This window comes from Nymphaea colorata, chromosome 4 (genome assembly GCF_008831285.2).
Source record: "Nymphaea colorata isolate Beijing-Zhang1983 chromosome 4, ASM883128v2, whole genome shotgun sequence".
Classification (NCBI taxonomy): domain Eukaryota; kingdom Viridiplantae; phylum Streptophyta; class Magnoliopsida; order Nymphaeales; family Nymphaeaceae; genus Nymphaea; species Nymphaea colorata.
In genome coordinates this window covers 23,656,228-23,675,830 of record NC_045141.1, presented here as the reverse complement: position 1 = coordinate 23,675,830, position 19,603 = coordinate 23,656,228, and the positions used below count along the sequence as shown (strand labels likewise).

At 40.0% G+C, this 19,603-nt stretch overlaps 2 protein-coding genes and 1 long non-coding RNA gene across 3 annotated transcripts; 2 read left to right on the top strand and 1 right to left on the bottom strand.

The window, feature by feature from the left end:
• Window positions 1-3,892: 3,892 nt before the first annotated feature.
• LOC116253271 (uncharacterized) lies at window positions 3,893-5,511 on the top strand. Its single transcript, XM_031628037.1, has 2 exons — window positions 3,893-4,133; window positions 5,067-5,511. The coding sequence occupies exons 1-2, from the start codon at window positions 3,893-3,895 to the stop codon at window positions 5,504-5,506; spliced, it is 681 nt and encodes a 226-aa protein (XP_031483897.1). The 3' UTR covers window positions 5,507-5,511.
• A 2,709-nt stretch (window positions 5,512-8,220) lies between these two features.
• On the bottom strand, window positions 8,221-11,839 carry LOC116252137 (bifunctional protein FolD 2). Its single transcript, XM_031626219.2, has 5 exons — window positions 11,662-11,839; window positions 10,792-10,975; window positions 9,682-9,839; window positions 9,292-9,504; window positions 8,221-8,805 (listed from the first exon to the last, which is right to left on the bottom strand). The coding sequence occupies exons 1-5, from the start codon at window positions 11,773-11,775 to the stop codon at window positions 8,575-8,577; spliced, it is 900 nt and encodes a 299-aa protein (XP_031482079.1). The 5' UTR covers window positions 11,776-11,839; the 3' UTR covers window positions 8,221-8,574.
• Window positions 11,840-13,211: 1,372 nt separating this feature from the next.
• On the top strand, window positions 13,212-13,980 carry LOC126409989 (uncharacterized). The gene is made up of 2 exons (XR_007573149.1): window positions 13,212-13,528; window positions 13,644-13,980. It is a non-coding gene; the product is annotated as an uncharacterized LOC126409989 (long non-coding RNA).
• The last annotated feature ends 5,623 nt before the right edge of the window (window positions 13,981-19,603 follow it).

The following is a 19,603-nucleotide window of genomic DNA, read 5'->3' as shown; positions in this document are numbered from 1 at the left end:
GATAAATTTATATCTTAGGGTAGATATATGCATGCCTAGGTTGCTAGAACCGCTCGCAAATTAAGTTAGGTAGAGAGAAGAGCAGCCACTAGATTGATTCTCGACCGGTAGCTACAGAACACAGACTAGTCTAGCACCTTGTTGATTTATACAGGAACAAGTTGGCGAAGCCCAAGTTAAGAGTTTAAATGTAAAAAAACAAACAAACGGACAAGAACTTCAATCCTTCTTGGCTTTTGCTTTATGTCATATATGTTGGATGCATGCCAGGAGGTTGGCAGTGACCATCAAATGCATATCACAGGTCGAATAAAGAAACGCGTACATGCATGGGGTTAGATCCAAGGCCATGAGCCTTTTACCTAGGCATGTAAATAAGTTGGATGTATTTAATTATGCAACCGACTTTGAAACCGTTTAGTCAGATCTAGTAAAGTAATATGGATCTAATTAATAGTAAGATACAGATTTGTATGTAGTTTTATAATCTAATCCAAGTCCAAGTTTTGCATAATATCTCTGACTTGGATTCGATGAGGGTCCGACCCAATCACGTATAAATGTAAACCTAGTTGGACCCAAATTCAAATTTATATGAACGATGAAAACTGGATCAAATTCTGGATCTGATTAAGTCCAACTCAGCACAGGCTGCATTTTTTACTGGTGCTTCATTGTTGCATGAAACATCAGGTGACGACGTTTTAGATATACGCAACGAACATTGTCCTCGGGATATTGAATTGTAGGATGCATTCTGATCATCTTGCAGATTGATTGAGGAAGCTAATTAAGTAATCGTAGCCCAAGCACTTGTGATCCAAATGGAAACCGTCAAACAATACTTTGAAAGGAACATCATGTAGATCTCCAGCCGGCGGTATCTGGTTCATTTTTCTGATGACGCTTACAGTATATTGCCATGACTCACTTAAGAGACACTAGCTGGCCTGGCCTTCGGTTTGAGATCTTTAAGATTTGAGAACCGTTCATTTAAGATCAGACCTTCCTTCTTTTTATCTTAAATCTGACATTTTCTCAATTTAAAGAAGTAAAATAAAGATCTTAAGTGTGGATCGTAGGTCTGACCTAAAATCATTAGTTTGATGAACTATGTATTTTATCATGATTTTTTTTTTTTTTATATATCAGCAAAAGCATGTCATGTCAAATCTATATCAAATTCGTAGATTTCAAATATGCAGTAATCAAACGCCCCCCTATTCTTAAACCATGCATGCTGACCAGCTACTTAAAAACCACATGGTGGGTACGTCTGGATGTCCCCTAGGAAGAATATTTGAGTTGCACGCATAACTTCGGCACGCACGTATATGCACTTAAGAGACACATAACCAGATTTGGATACAATGGGTCCGGAGAATACTACCACGGGATGTTTAGGGTGGAATCTCCACAATTTATAATTTATCTTGATTATACTTTTGATTTGATATTTCTCACAATATATGCGCTCTCACAAGCACATATATGCAATGAGCCATGATGATTATCATGAGCATGGTCCTGCACCGGCGAAAAGGGACCGATCTACTAAACTTCGATCACAGAACCATCAGACATATACGTGACTACGATCAAAGAAGCACATGCATGCATTGGATGATATTGACCACATTGTTAGTGATTCTTGATCATTTGCATCACATTGTATTTAATTTTATCTCCAATATGAAGTAAGTAACGGCCCTGGTCACCCATTGTTAACTAAATCACCGATCTGTGGTCGATCGGCGCTTAGTTTCATGTCCCTGCTCCACATCCTTCTTATTCTCCTTCTTTCTTCTTTCTTTTTTGATTTCGCATTTATCTTAAATAGATTTTTTAAAATGACTTCCTTAATTTTCATAATCGTTGCAGGACAAGAATAAACGGAAAGTGGTATAATAATTCTCATTATTATCTTGTGCGATTTTTTTAGTCCTTTTGGATCCATAATTTTCTCATACACTCCCACATTAACTCACGAAATCTTTATCTGCTGGTTTTACTTTTCTTAATTGGTCAATACACGCTTGTTTTCTTAAATTAGTGGAACTTTTATTGGAAAAAAGTTATTGTAAGAAATGCATTAATTATTTTCAGAAAGTCGCTGTTTTATCGTTGGGAAAGTGTATGAGGTTTATTCACTTGAGAGACCCTATTTTTTAATGTTTATAGGTCATTCGATTTATTTTCACTTTCATGAATTAATGGATTGAGATGAGGAGAATAAGGAATTTTTTATTTTTTTTATCTTGTTATTAATAAAAATCAAAATTATAATATTTATGTTAAAAAAAGAAGCAACGGAGTTTTATTTTCTGAAATTTAATTCTATGAAAAGCTTGGTATGTGCAACTCTCGTAATTTTCTAGCACAAGAAAACTTTCAGGAAACTATTAATAAGCTTTGAAATGAAAATTAAGATCTATTACAGCAAAAAGTTAAGAGAACAAAAGTAATAACTTCATATCATTTCCAAAGTTTGCAGAAAAATGTCATATCGACCAAATATCGTGAACTCACATGACTAATAACGCTTGGAACTCGACCCGCTTGCAATTATTATTATTATTAGAGAAAATTAAGTTTATATGTATAAGCCCATCCTGAACCGGAATAATTTCTTAATTAGCTGCTCTGCCAGCGCAGAGAAAGTCCCCTAGCATGAATATTATTGGTAGGAGTACTTTGCTTTTATTTGACTCTCATTTTGAAAACACAACAGTAACGAGACAATGATCATGATCATAGCAGTAATAGCAGCAGTATATATTACCAGTAATAAGAACCCATGTTTTCTATACTGTACTTATTCTATTAGTAGATGGGCTTTCAATTTTTTTGCTATTTGCACTAATTATCCATATAGGGAAAATGGGACTAGATTCCTTGGTACCCATATACTGAAAATGATACTACAGGTAAAAAACCGAGGTGACAGACAGAAGAAGAGAAGGATTATTATCTTCAAAACTCACTGATAAAACTTGACCAAGTTATTGTTTCTCGATCAATTAAATAAGGCTGGGAATTAATTGATGAGAAACTAGAGGATTTTCATTTTGTTCACTATTCTAATAAAAGAATCAGGGTTCGATGGTCATATTTCACGTGCGACCCATACCTTTCTGCCGCTTCAAAGGAGGCATTCAAATAGCTGAAGTTGAGTAAGATCACCATTACTGGAAGCTCTTGCTAATGAAAGATAGAAGAGATGTGCTGAACAAAATTGCAATGTGATCACATTCTGCAGGAATGAATCTCATGGAACTAAGATCGAGCAAAGCCACAAGTGCTAAGATTCCATCTCCCCTCCACCTCTTCCATGTGCTGACAGTAAAACACAGGTTCTGTTTCTGACTCATAGTTACAAACCAATGGGACTGACTCTTCTTGCCGTTTCTGCTCATTTACATTTTTTTCTTTTTTCAATTCTTTAACCCTGCGGGAAGATGCACAGAAATTCCTCAGATGTGAACCAATCTCATCTAAAACGAAAGCGATGAAACAAGGTGTTTGTGATTGGCCAAATGAGCTGCGGATCGCGCATGGAGATTGGTGATTCAAAAATCATTGCCACAAAGAGTACATAGTTTTTGTCGCGGATCAGAGGGGAGGGGCGCGTCGCTCCAAACTTCACCTTCTTGTTTCAAGAAAACCCCAAAGATTGCCAAGTTCGCTTCACGAAATGCAAGGAAGGTGGCAACTCAAGTCCTGGGCGGACTTTCATGTCTGCACACCAATGACCAAAGTGCTTGAAGTGAAATGCAAAGGTCACGGATTCACATAAGATTCACCACTCTTTCACTATTTTATCTATGTTCTCTGGCTATAAAACCCCATCAGATCTCAAGCATTCCTCCATCCAGAAATGGCTTCACGAAAAATGAGTGCTTTATTGACCGTTTGCACGATTCTTGTGGCTTCAGCCACTCCAATACTTGGATGTGCATCCTATTCACAGCCCTCTCTTCCACCATCTCCACGTAGAATGCTTCCACCAGGCACTGGTAACCCGTGTCCACCTGGCACCGAACATGGTGTTGGTTATGGTGGTGGTGGTGGCGGCGGCGGCGGCGGCGGCGGTGGTGGTGGAGGAGGCGGTGGTGGTGGCGGTGGGGGTGGCGGTGGTGTCGAGTATCCTAACTACCCACCTTATGAGGGCCACGGTGGTGGTGTCGAGTATCCAAGCTACCCACCTTATGAGGGCAGCGGTGGAGGTAGAGGTAGCGGAGACGGTGGTGACGATGACGACCAGAATCCAAATTACCCACCTTATGGAAGTGGCGAAGGTGGCGCTGGTAAACAATATCCAAGTTATCCACCTAATATTGGTGGAGGAGCGGGTGTTAGAGTTGGTGTTGGGGGCAGCGGCCAGTATCCAAGTTTACCACCTTATGGTGGTGGCAACGCTGGTGCTGGAGCAGGTATTGGCGTTGGTGCCGGTGGAGGTAGCGGCCAGTATCCGAGTTTACCACCCTATGGTGGTGGCAGCGCTGGTGCTGGTATTGGCGTTGGTGCCGGTGGAGGTAGCGGCCAGTATCCGAGTTTACCACCCTATGGTGGTGGCAGCGCTGGTGCTGGTATTGGCGTTGGTGCCGGTGGAGGTAGCGGCCAGTATCCTAGTTTACCACCTTATGGTGGTGGCAGCGCTGGTGCTGGTGCTGGTATTAGTGTTGGTGCCGGTGGAGGTAGCGGCCAGTATCCAAGCTACCCACCTTATGTCGGTGGCAGGTCTGGAGCTGGTGTTGGAGTTGGTGTTGGCACTGGTGGTGTTCAATATCCAGGCTATCCGCCTTATGGTGGTGGCAGAGCTGGAGTTGGCGTTGGTGTTGGTGGTGGAAGTGCCGGTAGCGGCCAATATCCGAGCTACCCACCTTATGGAGGTGGCAATGCTGGCGCTGGGATCGGTGTTGGCGGGGGTAGTGGCCAGTACCCAGGTTATCCACCTTACGGTGGTGGCAGTGGTGCTGGTGCTGGTGCTGGTGTGGGAGCTGGCGCTGGTTTGGGTGGGCAATATCCAAACTACCCACCAAATGTTGGCGGCGGTGGCAGCGGAGGTGGAAGTGGTGGTGGTGGAGGCGGCGGGGGTGGTGGTGGTGGTGGTGGTGGTGGTAGAGGCCAATATCCAAATTACCCACCTCATGGCAGTGGCGGTGGCAATGGTGACGGTGATGGTGAAACTGGAAGTGGTGGACATATGCCACCTGCTGTAAAGACACCGCCATCTACTGCGCCTTCAACCTGCCCCGTCAACGCCTTGAAGTTGGGGGCATGTGTGGATGTGCTTGGGGGGCTGGTGCATCTTGGCTTTGGGGAGCCGGCGGAGCACACCTGCTGCCCTCTTCTGGAAGGGCTTGTCGGACTGGATGCTGCCCTCTGCCTCTGCAGCTCCATCAGGCTCAAGGTTCTGAACATCAACATCTACATTCCTCTAGCTCTCCAAATCCTGACTACTTGTGGAAAGGACCCTCCTCCTGGCTTCATCTGCCCTGCTTGACCGAACTCCTTAGTCCTCGATTGCAATGGATCTTGCTCTTCTAACTTTTATGATAAGTTCTAATTTCAAGTTTGTGATCTTCCTCTAAAAATTAGCGTCGTTTGTGATCTGGTAAGGGATTGTAGTGTCTACAGGTCTGGTAAGCAGTGTCTTTTGTGATTTGCAAAGGGATTATAGCGTCTGCAAGTCTGGTAAGTTGGTGTAACTGGCTTCCATCTGAATAAGAATCGCATGCTTTGTTGTCTCATACATCTTAATGCAGAAGCTATAGGCTTGTTTTAAATGCTTCCCTGATTGTGGATTTTCGTGTTCTACTCCTTTAGAATAAAGGCGCCAGGGTGCTGCTAAACTTTTGAAACCACCTGGGTCGTCTATTTTCACTTAGCTTGATGCTCAGAATCGAAACTGATGCTGAATCGATTATGGACATGGTCCGCTCCATCGTTGCAACCGAAGATTGCATCAGACTGGCGTCACTATTGAGTTATTTAGCATGGATATTTCCATTTTCTATTGATCCAGTCCAGTTAAACCCCCATGCACCCCACATACAGATCACAATTAACTTTCTTAATGAGTTTTCGTGCGGGTTTAATGATCCTTGAATAATGCAAGTTACTTGGCGTCTTTACTTTGGTTCTTATAAAAACTAATATGTATCCCACCTAGGTGGAAGTATTTTTGCGCGCAGACAAATATATAGACTTAATAAACATATCAGTTTTCTAATCAAAAAGTACTAAACAGCCGACATATAACTGCGAAATTTTAAATATTAATTAATTGCTAAACGATACCCAAAAAGTAAGTGACCTTTGTTTTATATATATAACAGCACAGATGCGACCGTCTGTATGCACTTTTAACTTGCCATTATGAAGTGCCATAAATGCCCGAAGCTAAGTCCAAAGCAAGAAAAGAGTAACCGAGGAAATATTTGTTACGTTGGAATAAGAGAACAGGTGAAGCATCATCTTTGTTGATGTGTTTACTTTTCCTCATGAGGATATTGTAATTCAAACTACTGAAAAAAAAAAAAAAAAACGAGCGTGAGAAAGTGAGTACAGCCCGTCGACGAACTATCTCCTTGTTAATTAAACTTTTACGCTTGCCGTCGAACCTAAGAAATGGGTCTTTTACATTGACGAAAAACGGGAAGGCAAGTAAACGATAAAAGCTAAGCAGCTCAATTGGAATAGTTCAAAGCTATCTTGTCTGAAAGATGACCAAATCAGTTGACAAAACTCTCTATCTTGTATCAATGTTCATCTACTTCATGACTGGCCTTGCTCGACTGCTATATGTTTGCCCTTCTTTGGTCATACTTGTGTTTCAACTTTGAGATTTGCATTCAAATTCTCTATTCAAGACGATCTACCACGTCTACAAGCAAAATAAGTAATTGCAGGTGGAAAACAAAAATTAGCAGGATATGGATGTTTTCTGGAACGAGAATCTCAATGAACATCACAACGCTCATTTTCTAAGCTCAGAGAGAGAGAGAGAGAGAGAGAGAGAGAGAAGGGGGGGCGGGGAGAGAGAGAGAGCTGAGAGAGGGAGGGAGAGAGAGGCCCCGGCCCAAACCAAAAACAATTTCTCTAAAGCTATATATAGCACGTCATCCTCTGCCTGCGCTGATGCATGAATACAAAATTGCTCCCTGCCACGCCTCAAAATAGTACGGCACAAAACAACTTTCTCTTCCATTCCCTCACCATTCTTCTTCCGCCACTCTTAAGATTGCACAAACTGATCAGGCTTTCCCTTGCATCTGTTCGGCTCAAGTAAAGCAGAGCTTTGTTATTTCATGGGCGCCATGGAAACCACACAATGAAAGGTAGCAGCCACTACAGTTGACAGAATTTTTTATAGAAAAGAGAAAAGATTGACCACGGTTTCATGGAATTAATGAGTTTTTTAGGCTGACAATGCCACAAAACTCTAGCAAGCGTCCTTGCATGCATGATGCCACATGGGAAGTCACAATTCGAGTCTCATGGACAACATTGCAAGTCAGAACGTTGCGGTACCTCTTGAAGTTGGAGTACATCAAAGGATTTTGATAGTTGTGTCCAGAAGGGGTTTAAAGTGCTGATGGAAAGAGTTTAGTCCAAGATTTCACTTTGACACACGGAAAAGAAAGAAAAGGCGATAAAGCTGGTGGTATGAAAGGCCCAAGAAGATTATGAAGCATCATATGCATATGACCTGATTCACTCTGGCTCTTCAAGAAATACAGTGAAAAGAACTTCTTGTTGGCATGGATCAACCCCTAGGTTAGATGTGTGGAGTTTTTCCTTTCTCTTATATTGGACATTGTTAAAAGGTTAATTTACTATAGATATAATCACTGATTCTTTTGAGATGGCATCAACAGCAGATCAGTTCGGTATGTAGATGGTGTGCTGAACCACATTAATTCAATGTATTTCTTTTTTCTTCTTGGCAAAAATGTTCATTCCACTTTGAGATGTAAATCAACACATTAGTTTACATGATTTTCTAGAAAAGCCCATTTCATTTCTATGTTGGGCACTGACCAAAGTAGACCCAGGTCAAGCATCCATAAAACTTGCAAGGTTGCGTGACGATAAACTTTCTCAGACCTCTGGAAGACAAGAGGTGCCATGCACAATAACCTATCAAGCATAATCTCTAAATTCAAGCTTAAGGCACAAATTATCTAAGCCTGAATCTCCAGCAACCACAGGTCATACACTAACGAAGCAAAGAACTCAAATTTATTACTTCCAGAATGTCAAAGTGACACCTTAATGCTGACTGCTGAGTCACACCCTTCCAATGTATTAAACACTTCATTTTCAGTGAACCTGGAATCATAAGCTTTGCCATCAATAAATATAACATGCTAACAACATCCACCAGTTGACCTCATGCATAGCTACAGTACAGAAGCGCAAAACGTAACATCTTCCTCTGCTTTTCCAAGATGCGTTGACAATAACATGTCTCTAAAGGGAAATTAAAACTACATGACAAGGAGACAAAGGAAATGAATGCAGGGTTATAAAAACATTGAATTTGCTTGGCAAGCATACTCTCCTTCATCAGATCTTGATTTTGCGTATGGCACCTTCCAAAGTATTCTTGAGCAACATAGCAACAGTCATGGGACCAACACCGCCAGGAACAGGGGTCAGCCATCCTGCCACCTTCTTTGCTTCATCAAAATCAACATCACCAACTAGACGATAGCCAGTTTTCCTAGATGGGTCATCAACAGCATTTGTTCCAACATCAATGACTGCTGCACCAGGTTTGAGCCAGTTACCTTTGATCTAAAAGCACAGGAGAAGAAAAACTTTTCAGTTTGCGCCTTAAGATTAGAATGACAGTTATCCTACATGCAATGATAGTTCTCAAACTGTTCCAGTCTTTAGTTATGTAAGAAGAGTAGCAGGCATCTGTATGGTTATTCTCTCCTCTAAGAGACTATGGTATACGAACATCCCCAAAAAAAACTCAGAAGTTTTTAACTCAGAGAAACTTCATGCATACGTTGTAGAGCCCAAGGATGTCATCCACCGTTCAGACATCAACAGAAGATTTTGAAAACAGAAAGCAGATAAAATTTGAACAGAGTTGAGGTCTGAATACAGCTCGACTCTTAATGGTGACGCTAAAGAAAAGAACAAAGAACCTAAATTAGTGAGAACACCTGGTGAACAATCATATACATCTACAGACTGAAGTATTCCTAATTCCTTGTTTATGAGACCAGTTTATCAGAGAGAGCATACTATTAAATAAGAAGCATTTCATACCATCATTGCCTGCCCTGCAGCAGCTATGACAATGTCTGCTTCACGAACAATTTTTTCAGGATCTTGAGTACGGGAGTGGACAATTGTCACAGTTGCATCAGCTTTGAGAAGCATCAATGACACTGGTAGCCCAACGATGTTACTTCTCCCAACTACTACTGCCCTCTTGTTTTTTATCGGGATGCCACTCCTGGATAACAATTCAAGGCACCCCTGTAGAGATATGCACAATAGGAAAATGGTCAGGATCAAAATTAATCAAATGGATGTTCATTACATCTGATGAACATCCTTGTCCCAGATTGCAAGTGACCACATAAAAATTGATACTTTAACTTGAATACTGGGGGTTACTTATTTTCCAAATTTTCATTTGTAGGACATAGATACCTTTGGTGTGCAGGGTAGAAATAAGGGTTCCCTTCCCTTCATTGCAAGTTTACCAATATTTAAAGGATGAAATCCATCAACGTCTTTCTCAATGCTGATTTCAGCCAGGACTTTCTCCTCATTTATATGTTTAGGCAGTGGAAGTTGCACAAGTATGCCTGCATATGCAATACATGAAATTTGATGAATAAAACTTGATATCTGCTAGTATGCTGGACTGTAACCTACATAACGATCTGGAATTGAAATTCCTCCATGATTATACACAAAGAAAGAATGTATTCCTACAGATGGTTGCTGATAAGCAGCTTGTCATTAGATTGTGGCAGGTGCAGAGACCTTTATTCAACATTTCAACAAGCAACAGGTAAAAGAAGAGAAACATCTCCCACTGTCACCCCATAGCATTTTGCAGCTTGTCCTCTTAGAATGGGTTGTATACTGCAGTGTTTGTCAGCTAGTTCCTCACATTTTTAGCTCATAGCCACCACATATGTAAGAGTATGCACAATATTATGTAATGATGATAGTTTCTCCCTCTAGCAGCCATCAGCCAAGGTTATCTCTAGCCAGAGCTGTCAATAGTAGAAAGGCTGCAAAAAGGAATTTTTACAGTCTTGACTTAGAAAGTCATGCACCGAAGCAGGTAATTACATGTTTGGGCCATGATCATAGGAATGGGTTGTTCAGTGCCTGAAATGACGAAAATGACCCTGTATGGAAAAGGAAGAACTCCAGCAAGGACAAAAAGGAAGGGGAGTTCTTTTTAAGATGGAAGTGTGAGCATCTGAGGAGGTGGCATGCACAAATATGCCAACATTTTGTCTTCTATTAATAGCAAGGTGTAGCTTTATTTACAAGTTCTGCAGTGTTATTTGTTTTCACCTTTCAGATACTAATGGAAGTTCATATAGATCTGGGACATATGTAAGTTAATTCATTAAAGCCACACCATCATCATAAAAAGAAAAATAATCAAAGTTACAAGCATATGTGCATGTTAAGTTCATACGATATTCTGAAGATACTCTTCAGGGAAATATGTAAATAAACAAAATATGTTAAAGGAATATGCTCTAAACCAATAAGCGTGCAACAGCAGCAGAATACCATGCACATCAGGATTGGAATTAAACTCGTGAATTTTCTCTATTAGTTCTTCTTCTGATACATCCTCTGGTAGATCAACACCAAATGACTTAATGCCAACCTCAGCACATGCTTTCTTCTTCATGCTCACATAGCTCTGTGAGTCTTTCCTGGTCCCAACAATTATAACAGCAAGTCCAGGCACCTGGAGAAAACAAGTATACAAAATTTAGATAACTGGACCAACGAAAAGCCCCAAACTTGGTGCTTAAAGTTTAACAGAAGAAAAGATTTATTGAGCTCAAGTTATTGCAAAGCAAGAAAGAAATAACAGAAGCAAAGAAGAAAAAACATATGAGGACGAACATGGTGGTAAGAAGCAAAATAATAAAAAAAAATCTAGGTACGTTTCAAATGTATAAAGAAACTATCACTTTGACAGTGGAAACTCCATTGTTGCAATTCACATACAAGGACAAATAAATGCGTGAAGCAGCAATTGTAAACAATATCCAACTTGGCAATACCGAATACACCTTGAAAATGAATAATCAGCCAGAGTTCAGTCCAACAAATGAATGCCACCTCTTTTGCAATTTTTCGCCTACAAACTCCTCAAAAAAACAAATTGCATCCAGATTAAATCATGGACAACTGTGCCATCTTATGCCAAAAATAATATTTCAGAGCAGCAAACAAGGATGATTTCAGTGCTTCGCCTTCGAATTCCACAAGCATCTGAATCGCATCTCAATAAAAAAATGAATCTATTATTCAGTAGGTCAACAGAACGCCTAATCAAAGATGGTCGGCAATGCAAAGACAGAATCTAATGTCTGTGGGCCAACTAAAGAAGTGAGAAGGAAGTAAGGTGAAGACGAAGTTCCTTACTTTGCCGTATTTCTGGGAGAGATCTTGCACATCCTTGGCAATTTCGCTGCGGATGGTGCCGGCGATGGCCTTGCCGTCGATGATGACGCAGCCGCCCTCATGCTCCGACGCCATGGTATCTCCAATCAATGTCCCCTGACCTCCCTTTCTTGGTTATTTATCCAGCCCACCTGGCCACCCACCCACCCCCTCGATCTTTCCCCTTTCTTGCTGTCCCTTTTGTTGGCATCCTTTTACCATCCCGTCTGTTTTTTTGTCTGCGGGATTCACCCCGGGAGATTTCTCAGAAGATTTGTTGTTAAGGCTCCATATTTTGGCCATTAATGTGTGCGTTTAACAAAAAGAACATTATAATACATGATTCAAGCATGACATGAATTGGTTTACCTATGTAAATACCTTCCTCGGCCTTTTGGCTTAGATCAAGTGCAGTGTCTATTATCCGTTTGATCACCAGTCAAACAACAGAGCACTAAATACATCATATTTTCTGGAACTAAAACACAGCATTCACCGAAGATGTTTTATCCTCTTACTAAGTGGAACGATACCATAAAAACAGTCTGACAACGGCATAGGTTTGGATTTAGGTTAAAATTTTTAACTTAAACTCTTTACATTTCCTTCTTAAGTATGCTGACATTGAATCTCTTGAGAGATAAATAATTGATAGAGAGGGATTTGCTTCTCACTTTTTCCTTCGAAAAAGAAACTCAAGAAAATTGGATGCACTGTCCTTTCATTTTTAAAACAGCAGATTTGTCAAATATTTTTTGCAAAACTGTCACTACATTATATTTATTCTGAGATGCTGAAGTAAGAAGTTCAGAAACAGAGACCAAAAAACATCAGAATATGTGGACAGTGGTTCTTATGCTGAAACTGAATTTCTCCAAGAAATTAAAAGCACTCCGTTAAATCTAATCAAGCAGATAAAAACTCAAGGCCATAAGAAATGAATAATATACCATTTTAAAACTACTTATGTCCATATGACAGGCTAAGGTGCAAGCAGTTATCAAATGGTTGGTGTACCTACTTTGGTATGCTTTATTCTTTTGACTATCCAATTTTTTTTTTCATGAAAGATGATTGATTTATATTAATGGGTCCGATAACCAAGTTAGAGAACGAGTTTGAAAAGTTTATATTCAACAATACATACGAACATTATTGAATAATGTTCGTTTAAAATCCAGATCCAATCTGAATCTAATAAGTAAGGAGAAAACCACCAATGTAAGTTTTGAGCCAAATTCAATCTAGAGTTTTTAAACATGAATTTGCATGTACCGGTTCCAGCCAAAATCGGATCCAACATGTATATGAAATGTGCGGATTATGCATCCGGTAAGCTTCTTCGTGCTTGCAGGATCCGGATCTGGTTACCATCTTATTTCATTTGGGTCCGGATCTAGTTGGGGGCAGGATCCACTTGGGATCAAGTTCAATAACCTAGACATATCCTTACCCGACCCGCTTTACGTTGGCGCCTAACTCAGGTACTTTTGCCGCGTCGTTCAAGCGCAAAATGTCGGTCCATGCAGCAACCAACGGGAGAGCTTCCCCTGTTCTTTCGATGAAGAGGGGGAAGGCGACGATGCTCCTCTCCATATAACCTATCTCCTCAGCCATTCGATCTTCGAAGTTCCGACCATAGCAGAATGTATCAACTCTTACCGATGCGGTGCCTCCCTCATCTCCCGTTCCTCCCTTTCCTCTGCTCCCCCAGGCCGAAGAAATTGAAACTTCAGATCAATCCTCTATCCCGATAGCGATATTCTGCGGAGGAGCTTCAGTATGCGTAAATCTTGGGTTCCCTCCGATTTCGCCACGTGTTGAAGAAGAAAAAACGGAGTCGATCTGGGTAGGTACATTGCTGTTGATTTTGGGGATAGATGATTGTTATCGCGTGCTCTAAGAGAGAAGATGAGGTGAATCTGAGCATGTTTTCGTTATTGTTCTCTTTCCTTGGAACCCAGGGTTATTATTGTGAAAACTGCCCCGTGAAATCCTTCGCCTATAACATGTTTATGAAGAAGAAGCCTGAAAAAGGGAAAATGGTCCGTTCTATTCGATTCAAGAGGCAACGAGGTGAATTCCGTTCATTCTCAGTGCATTCGCTTTTGGTTGAACCTGTGATGATGTGGGTTATGATTTTGCAATGAAGAGTCATCTTTTAGTAGAGGTTACACAATTAGTGTCTATTTTTTTTTCTCTTTCCTTGGAGCTTGCAAAGTCGAATGTATTGTTGCTTGATTCAGACTGTTTATCCTCAATTTTGTGGGTTTTATAACGAGTAATTTGGTTTTGAGATAATAGTTCGTTTACTTATTTGTATGATGGCAGTCATTTATTTCATCTCTTTTTGCATGTTTGGAATGGCTTTGTATCTACAGTCCACTGGCTACCTTTCTCGAAATTGAATATCATAATCAAGGGAATTATGGGAAAGAGGATAGCTCTCTTTATATGGTTCAGAATCTCTTCTGTTATTTATGACATCATACTCTTGATGAGGATCGAATGTGGTTTTTGTTCTTTGATTCTGTTAGCTGATTCTGTCGATCAAAAGGGAACGTGGTTACTCATTCGATAGATTGAACGTAAGGATACCAAAGGTGAGAAAATAAGAAATGGGAAAAAAAATCTTGCCTTGCTTTCTCACTGTGGTCAGAGGCCCTTGATTCTTAGAAACGTGATAAGATCATTCTTGCATATACATTATCTTGTAGCTTAGATCAGAGGAATGATGTAAATTAGCCGACAAATGCCTATCTGGCTTCCTGTTGGGATGCCTTGTCTCTAAAGCAACTCTAGCGGCATGAAACACTTTGTACGTCCATATTGAGGAGATATAAGCTGTAAATGCTGCAATTTTGATCAGATTACTTGAGACGAAGTGTAGAATTGTTTTTCGGTTCTCAGTCGTATCGGACACTTGTTTTTGGTGTACAGTAACTTTGCTGGGTTATTGTAAATTATTGATATTGGAGCTTTTCCACTTAAAAATAATTGAGGTAATGATTTCCTCCTTTTCTCGTCTCGTTCTAACTCCTCTTGCTATGACCAGAGAAAAATAAATCTTGGAAGTGGACAACTCTCAATGTACATACGAGAGGTTTGCTATATTTTCAGTTTATCATGACTTTGGATGGCTTTTCTTGAAAATTAGTAAAATTTACAAATCGTTGTTATAGAAAAAAAAAAATCATCAAAAACAATGTCATGATACATACATGTTCTTTGATATAAAAAACCTACATGAATATTTTTCATTTTCTTATTGGTGACTCTAGATGCTTCCACATATGAATACATGAATATGTGGTGCACGGGAGTTTTGAATAATACAAACATCTCTGAGAAGATGTAGATAGGACAGGAGCCCATTGATGAAAAGGGGCTGTCGCCCACCTTCATGGCTCCCCACCAAAAATAGAATTATAAGAACATTAGTGGTTGGATAGATGTATTATAAGGATAGGAGTTAGGACTAATGTTGAAAGTGATAAAATTAAGTTCAGTTTTTCACTTGGCTACTTGCTGTATGTGTGCATCAGAAGTATGAGTGGTACAGGTTAACTAAACGAATCCCTTGGCAGTTTGACAAATCACTTCATGAAATTTCTGCTTTATATGAGTTTATTGTTAAATTGCTAGCAACTATTTTCACTTTTTAGGAGATATGTTAACAGAAAATTTAATTCTTCTATCTGTGGCAACTCCACATTTTTATTTTCTTGATTCTATGGCATGTACTTGCTGGTGAATGAACTTTTGTTCAGAACTTTATGGAATCAATGAGTGAGACTATTGGATCAATGGTTAAACTTGGATTTTTTTCATTCCTGCAATATTATAAAGTTACTAGTTGTTGAAACTTGAAACTACCAAATCAAATCTTCTGCAAGCATGGCAAGCTTAGGATTTTGAGATTCAGTTTTGAACATGCAAGCAGTTTCTTTTATCTTTCAAATATATCAGCCAGGATCATAATTTTATTGGCTCACTTTTTCAAAGTCCTTGTGCATGGTTTTGCACTAACCTTGCTTAACAGGGATATTGTGGCAGGTCCACTCACATTCCATTGACAAAAATTCAAAATGGGTTTGCTGCTATCTGTGGTTGCTATTTGTATTATGAATACACTTCATAGCAAATGCACAAATGTAGTATTATTCAATTTAAATATCCTGGCTTCTGCTTCATCTTGTAGCTCTTTTATTCTCCACTTTATTAGATGAAGCTGTTGTCATTCTTAGTGTGGAAAAGAAAGACGACAATCAACTTCTCCTATAAAATTGGACACAACTATACTCCTCCAGGTTATAAGAACTTTGGGAAGAGCACTTCTGTGGTCTACCATCCAGAAGATACATTACCATATTAAAATGGAAAACTGTAATTTCAATTGTCACTCACTGAAAAGTGCACTCTCTTTTGTCCAGTTGTTATGAACCTTGCATGTTTTTATTAATCTGCACAAGATGAGGTTCATATCAAGTCTCTACCGTCCAGCTTCAACCACTTGTCCTGGCGAATGTTTGTGCTTGTCAATCATGTTTGAAGTTGAACTTGCATTCAACTGTGATTTTAACATGCTTAGGTCTGCTCAATCACATGAAGCGGCAAGGAAATTTATTTAAAAGAATTTGTAAGTCTTTGCTATAAAAGATGGGCCAGGATTCAAGGCAATTACCTATTTTATAAATGCAGGGGTGGTTTTCAAATTGGTAGCAAATTGTATGAACTTTGTGCCGTTTTAATATGTCAAGTTCAAGCTATGCTAGGACTTTTTGCTAAGCAAGTCCTGAAGGCTCAAATTGCTGATTTGACAACTAAACTCAGTTGTTCAAGCAAAGCTTAACTTGAGCACCAGCATGAACATGCTTTCAATAAACAGTGCTGCCGACTTTCTGGTCCACAATTGTTCCCAGTAGTAAAGTTTGTATGTGTGTGTGTGCATGCTTGATGGGAATGGAGAGTTACAGCCAGGTTCAAGGAGAAGATCTAGGCTGTAAGTGTCATAAATGAAGAAACAGGCCACTCTATAGATCATCCCCATCAAGTAATTTATTTACATGGCGTACAAGGTTAGTTTCGAAAACCCGGATGCACTTATTACCTTATCAAGGTGAGTTTCCAGTACTGTATATCTATTGATTAACCATTCTTAGGGAGGTGGACCAAGGAGGGCTTTGAAGTTCTGAACTCAATGAACTGGTATACTATTCTTCACATATATCTACAATCCGACCTGTCAGCCTCTGCTTACTTCATTTAAGGCAAACAGGGATGTGTTACCGCACAACTGAAGTGATAATGAGCAAGTTTGTGAAGATAATCTTAGGTAGTTATCGCAAGGTTATGAAGATCAAGAAAGAAGTTATCACAGCAGGCAGGTAGTCCAAAATGAAAAGGAAAGGAGGATGTATGTCCAGCAGATTAGTTCATTGTGTTCATTAAATCCGTTGCACAATGAGAATAATTTTCCAGCTAAACACGGTTCTGAAGCGGAAACAAATTGGGAGAGGGAAGAACTATCAAGATAGGCGAAGATAGAAATTATAAATACACTTACTTTATCTAAACGTGTTGGAGACATTACCTGAACAAAGGATCAACACCCACCTTGTGAGATCAGAGGTAGTCTATTATAGACTGAAGTTCTGAACCGTGTAAATTTGGGCTTTTTCGTTTTGTGCGTTTGGCCCCTTTTACTCTTTTTATGTTATTTTTTCAACATATAGGTAATCAACGTTTAATCTTGACTGACTTGAAGGTGTTCCCGTTTATCATGCTGTTATATCCACCTTCAGCCTTATCTTCTCAATATGTTGATTTGGTGATACAAATTATAAATACACTTGCATTATCTAAACGTATTGGAGACATTACCTGAATAAAGGATCAACACCCACCTTGTGAGACCAGATGTAGTCTGTTATAGACTGAAGTTCTGAACCGTGTAAATTTGGGTTTTTTCCTTTTGTGCCTTTGGCCCCTTTTACTCTTTTTATGTTATTTTTTCAACATATAGGTAATCAATGTTTAAGCTTGACTGGCTTGAAGGTGTTCCTGCTTATCATGCTATTCTATCCACCTTCAGCCTTGTCTTCTCAACATGTTGATTCGGTAAGTTCCTTTTTCCCTACTTACAGGCTGGTATTTCATTTCATGTGGCTATACTAGATAACTTTTTCAGGGATATGTTGACCCCTAAACAGATTCACAAATACATGCATATGGATGTGCCAGTAAAAAGCGAGATACACACAAACACTGCCTGCACGCACACATTATATATGGTTGGTTGTTGTTTGCTCTATGCAAATGCATGACCCGAGCATGTGTATAGCATGGGTAACAGCTTGGGGTCGGTTTTACCACAGGCGATCGAGCCCAACCATAAAAAGGGTAGCTTGGACGGCACAAGGGCCTGGGTTCTGGAAAGGGATTTTATCAAGAACGGGATGAATGTAGCCCCTATAAATCTTAAGAGGGTTGATACTGACTAAGGTATTCTCCTTCTCAGTGTATTTGCTGTGAGCTGGATTGACTCTCCATTATTTACTGGCAGGAATCGATTAAAACCAGTTTGTGCATGCATGCAACTTAGTTTTCAAAAATTCTAATCAGTCTGGGAAAATTACACAATTGAACATCTGAGCCTTTCATAAAACCACTGCCCCGTCACAGATTTCCAGGAAAGATTTCCCTATCAATTTTGAAACATCCTTCATAATAATTTAGATTGGATCAGAACAGCAGAATAATCCAACAGCTAAAAACAAGTATGACTTGACCAACATATCGATTTGAAAAAAGGATGGCCTGAGGCGTGCACTGTACTGCAACGACAGTATAAAAACAACAATTTTCAGAACCAATGTACGGCCTTTTAGATCCAGTTTGTCATCTTATTATTCATGGTCATGAGTAAAGAAACCCTCAGCCCTGCTGTTGACGTCCATAAAGGCATCGCATTCAATCAATGTGAGAAACCAACCATGAATTGTCTCAAAGGACCAGAAAAAAGATAAAAGCAAGAAATTATTCGAGTTCACTCACTTATTGACGCAAGAAAAGGAGAGACCGATTGTGAGAGAGAGTACCGATGAACCAAGCCATGCAAGAAAGGTGGTGGACCCAGGTTCGCAGTGAGCACAAAATACACTCCTTTCTTGGACGAAGACACGAAAATGGACGCCATGCCCTAGTTGGGGGAAGTGAAGACCTAGTTCCCGCTGGCCACTTGCGCTCCCAAGAAAGAAATCGTAATAACTGCCAAAAAATATCCTATGTTTTTTCTCACATAATATTTTTAATTAATTATTAAAGAAACTAAAATTTTAAAGTAAAGTTGCAAGGAAGGAACCTTGAAATCGAGTTCCGTGACTATGCCTGCACCTAGCCGCTGGAGCACCCAAGGTGGGTCCAGTCCAGTCAAAAGCTTGGACGTCATAACTTTTATAGGTTCTTGCTTTGCTGAGCGGACTGTCTAATTGGGTTACCTGGTCAACACGTAGGGTTGGCGGGTCAAGAGTCCGTCTCATCTCCAAGAAAAAGTGTTGGCCACAATCATCGCCTTTTACATTTAGTTGCAAGAAAATCTCTGAAAGCCAACAAAAGCGTAGTTTCTACGCGTGGAAAAGCACCCATTTTAAAGACAGCAAAAGAGTTGGTGCCTTTTTTGCCGTAAGGCCCAAAATCGATACATTTTCTCGTAAACTTGTCCTCTCTCAAAAGAAGAAACACCGACCTTCATCTTATAGATTGTTATCTTTTAAAGCAAAGATGGCGTCATGTTTGTAATGTTTGCTTGAGTTGAATAATACGAAATGGAGATGGAGAGGAAAGCAAGCTATCGATTCGAAAGCGATGAGTAAGGCAGGGCCAAGTCCACAAGCAACCTCCCCCGCCTCTGTTACGTTGCTTA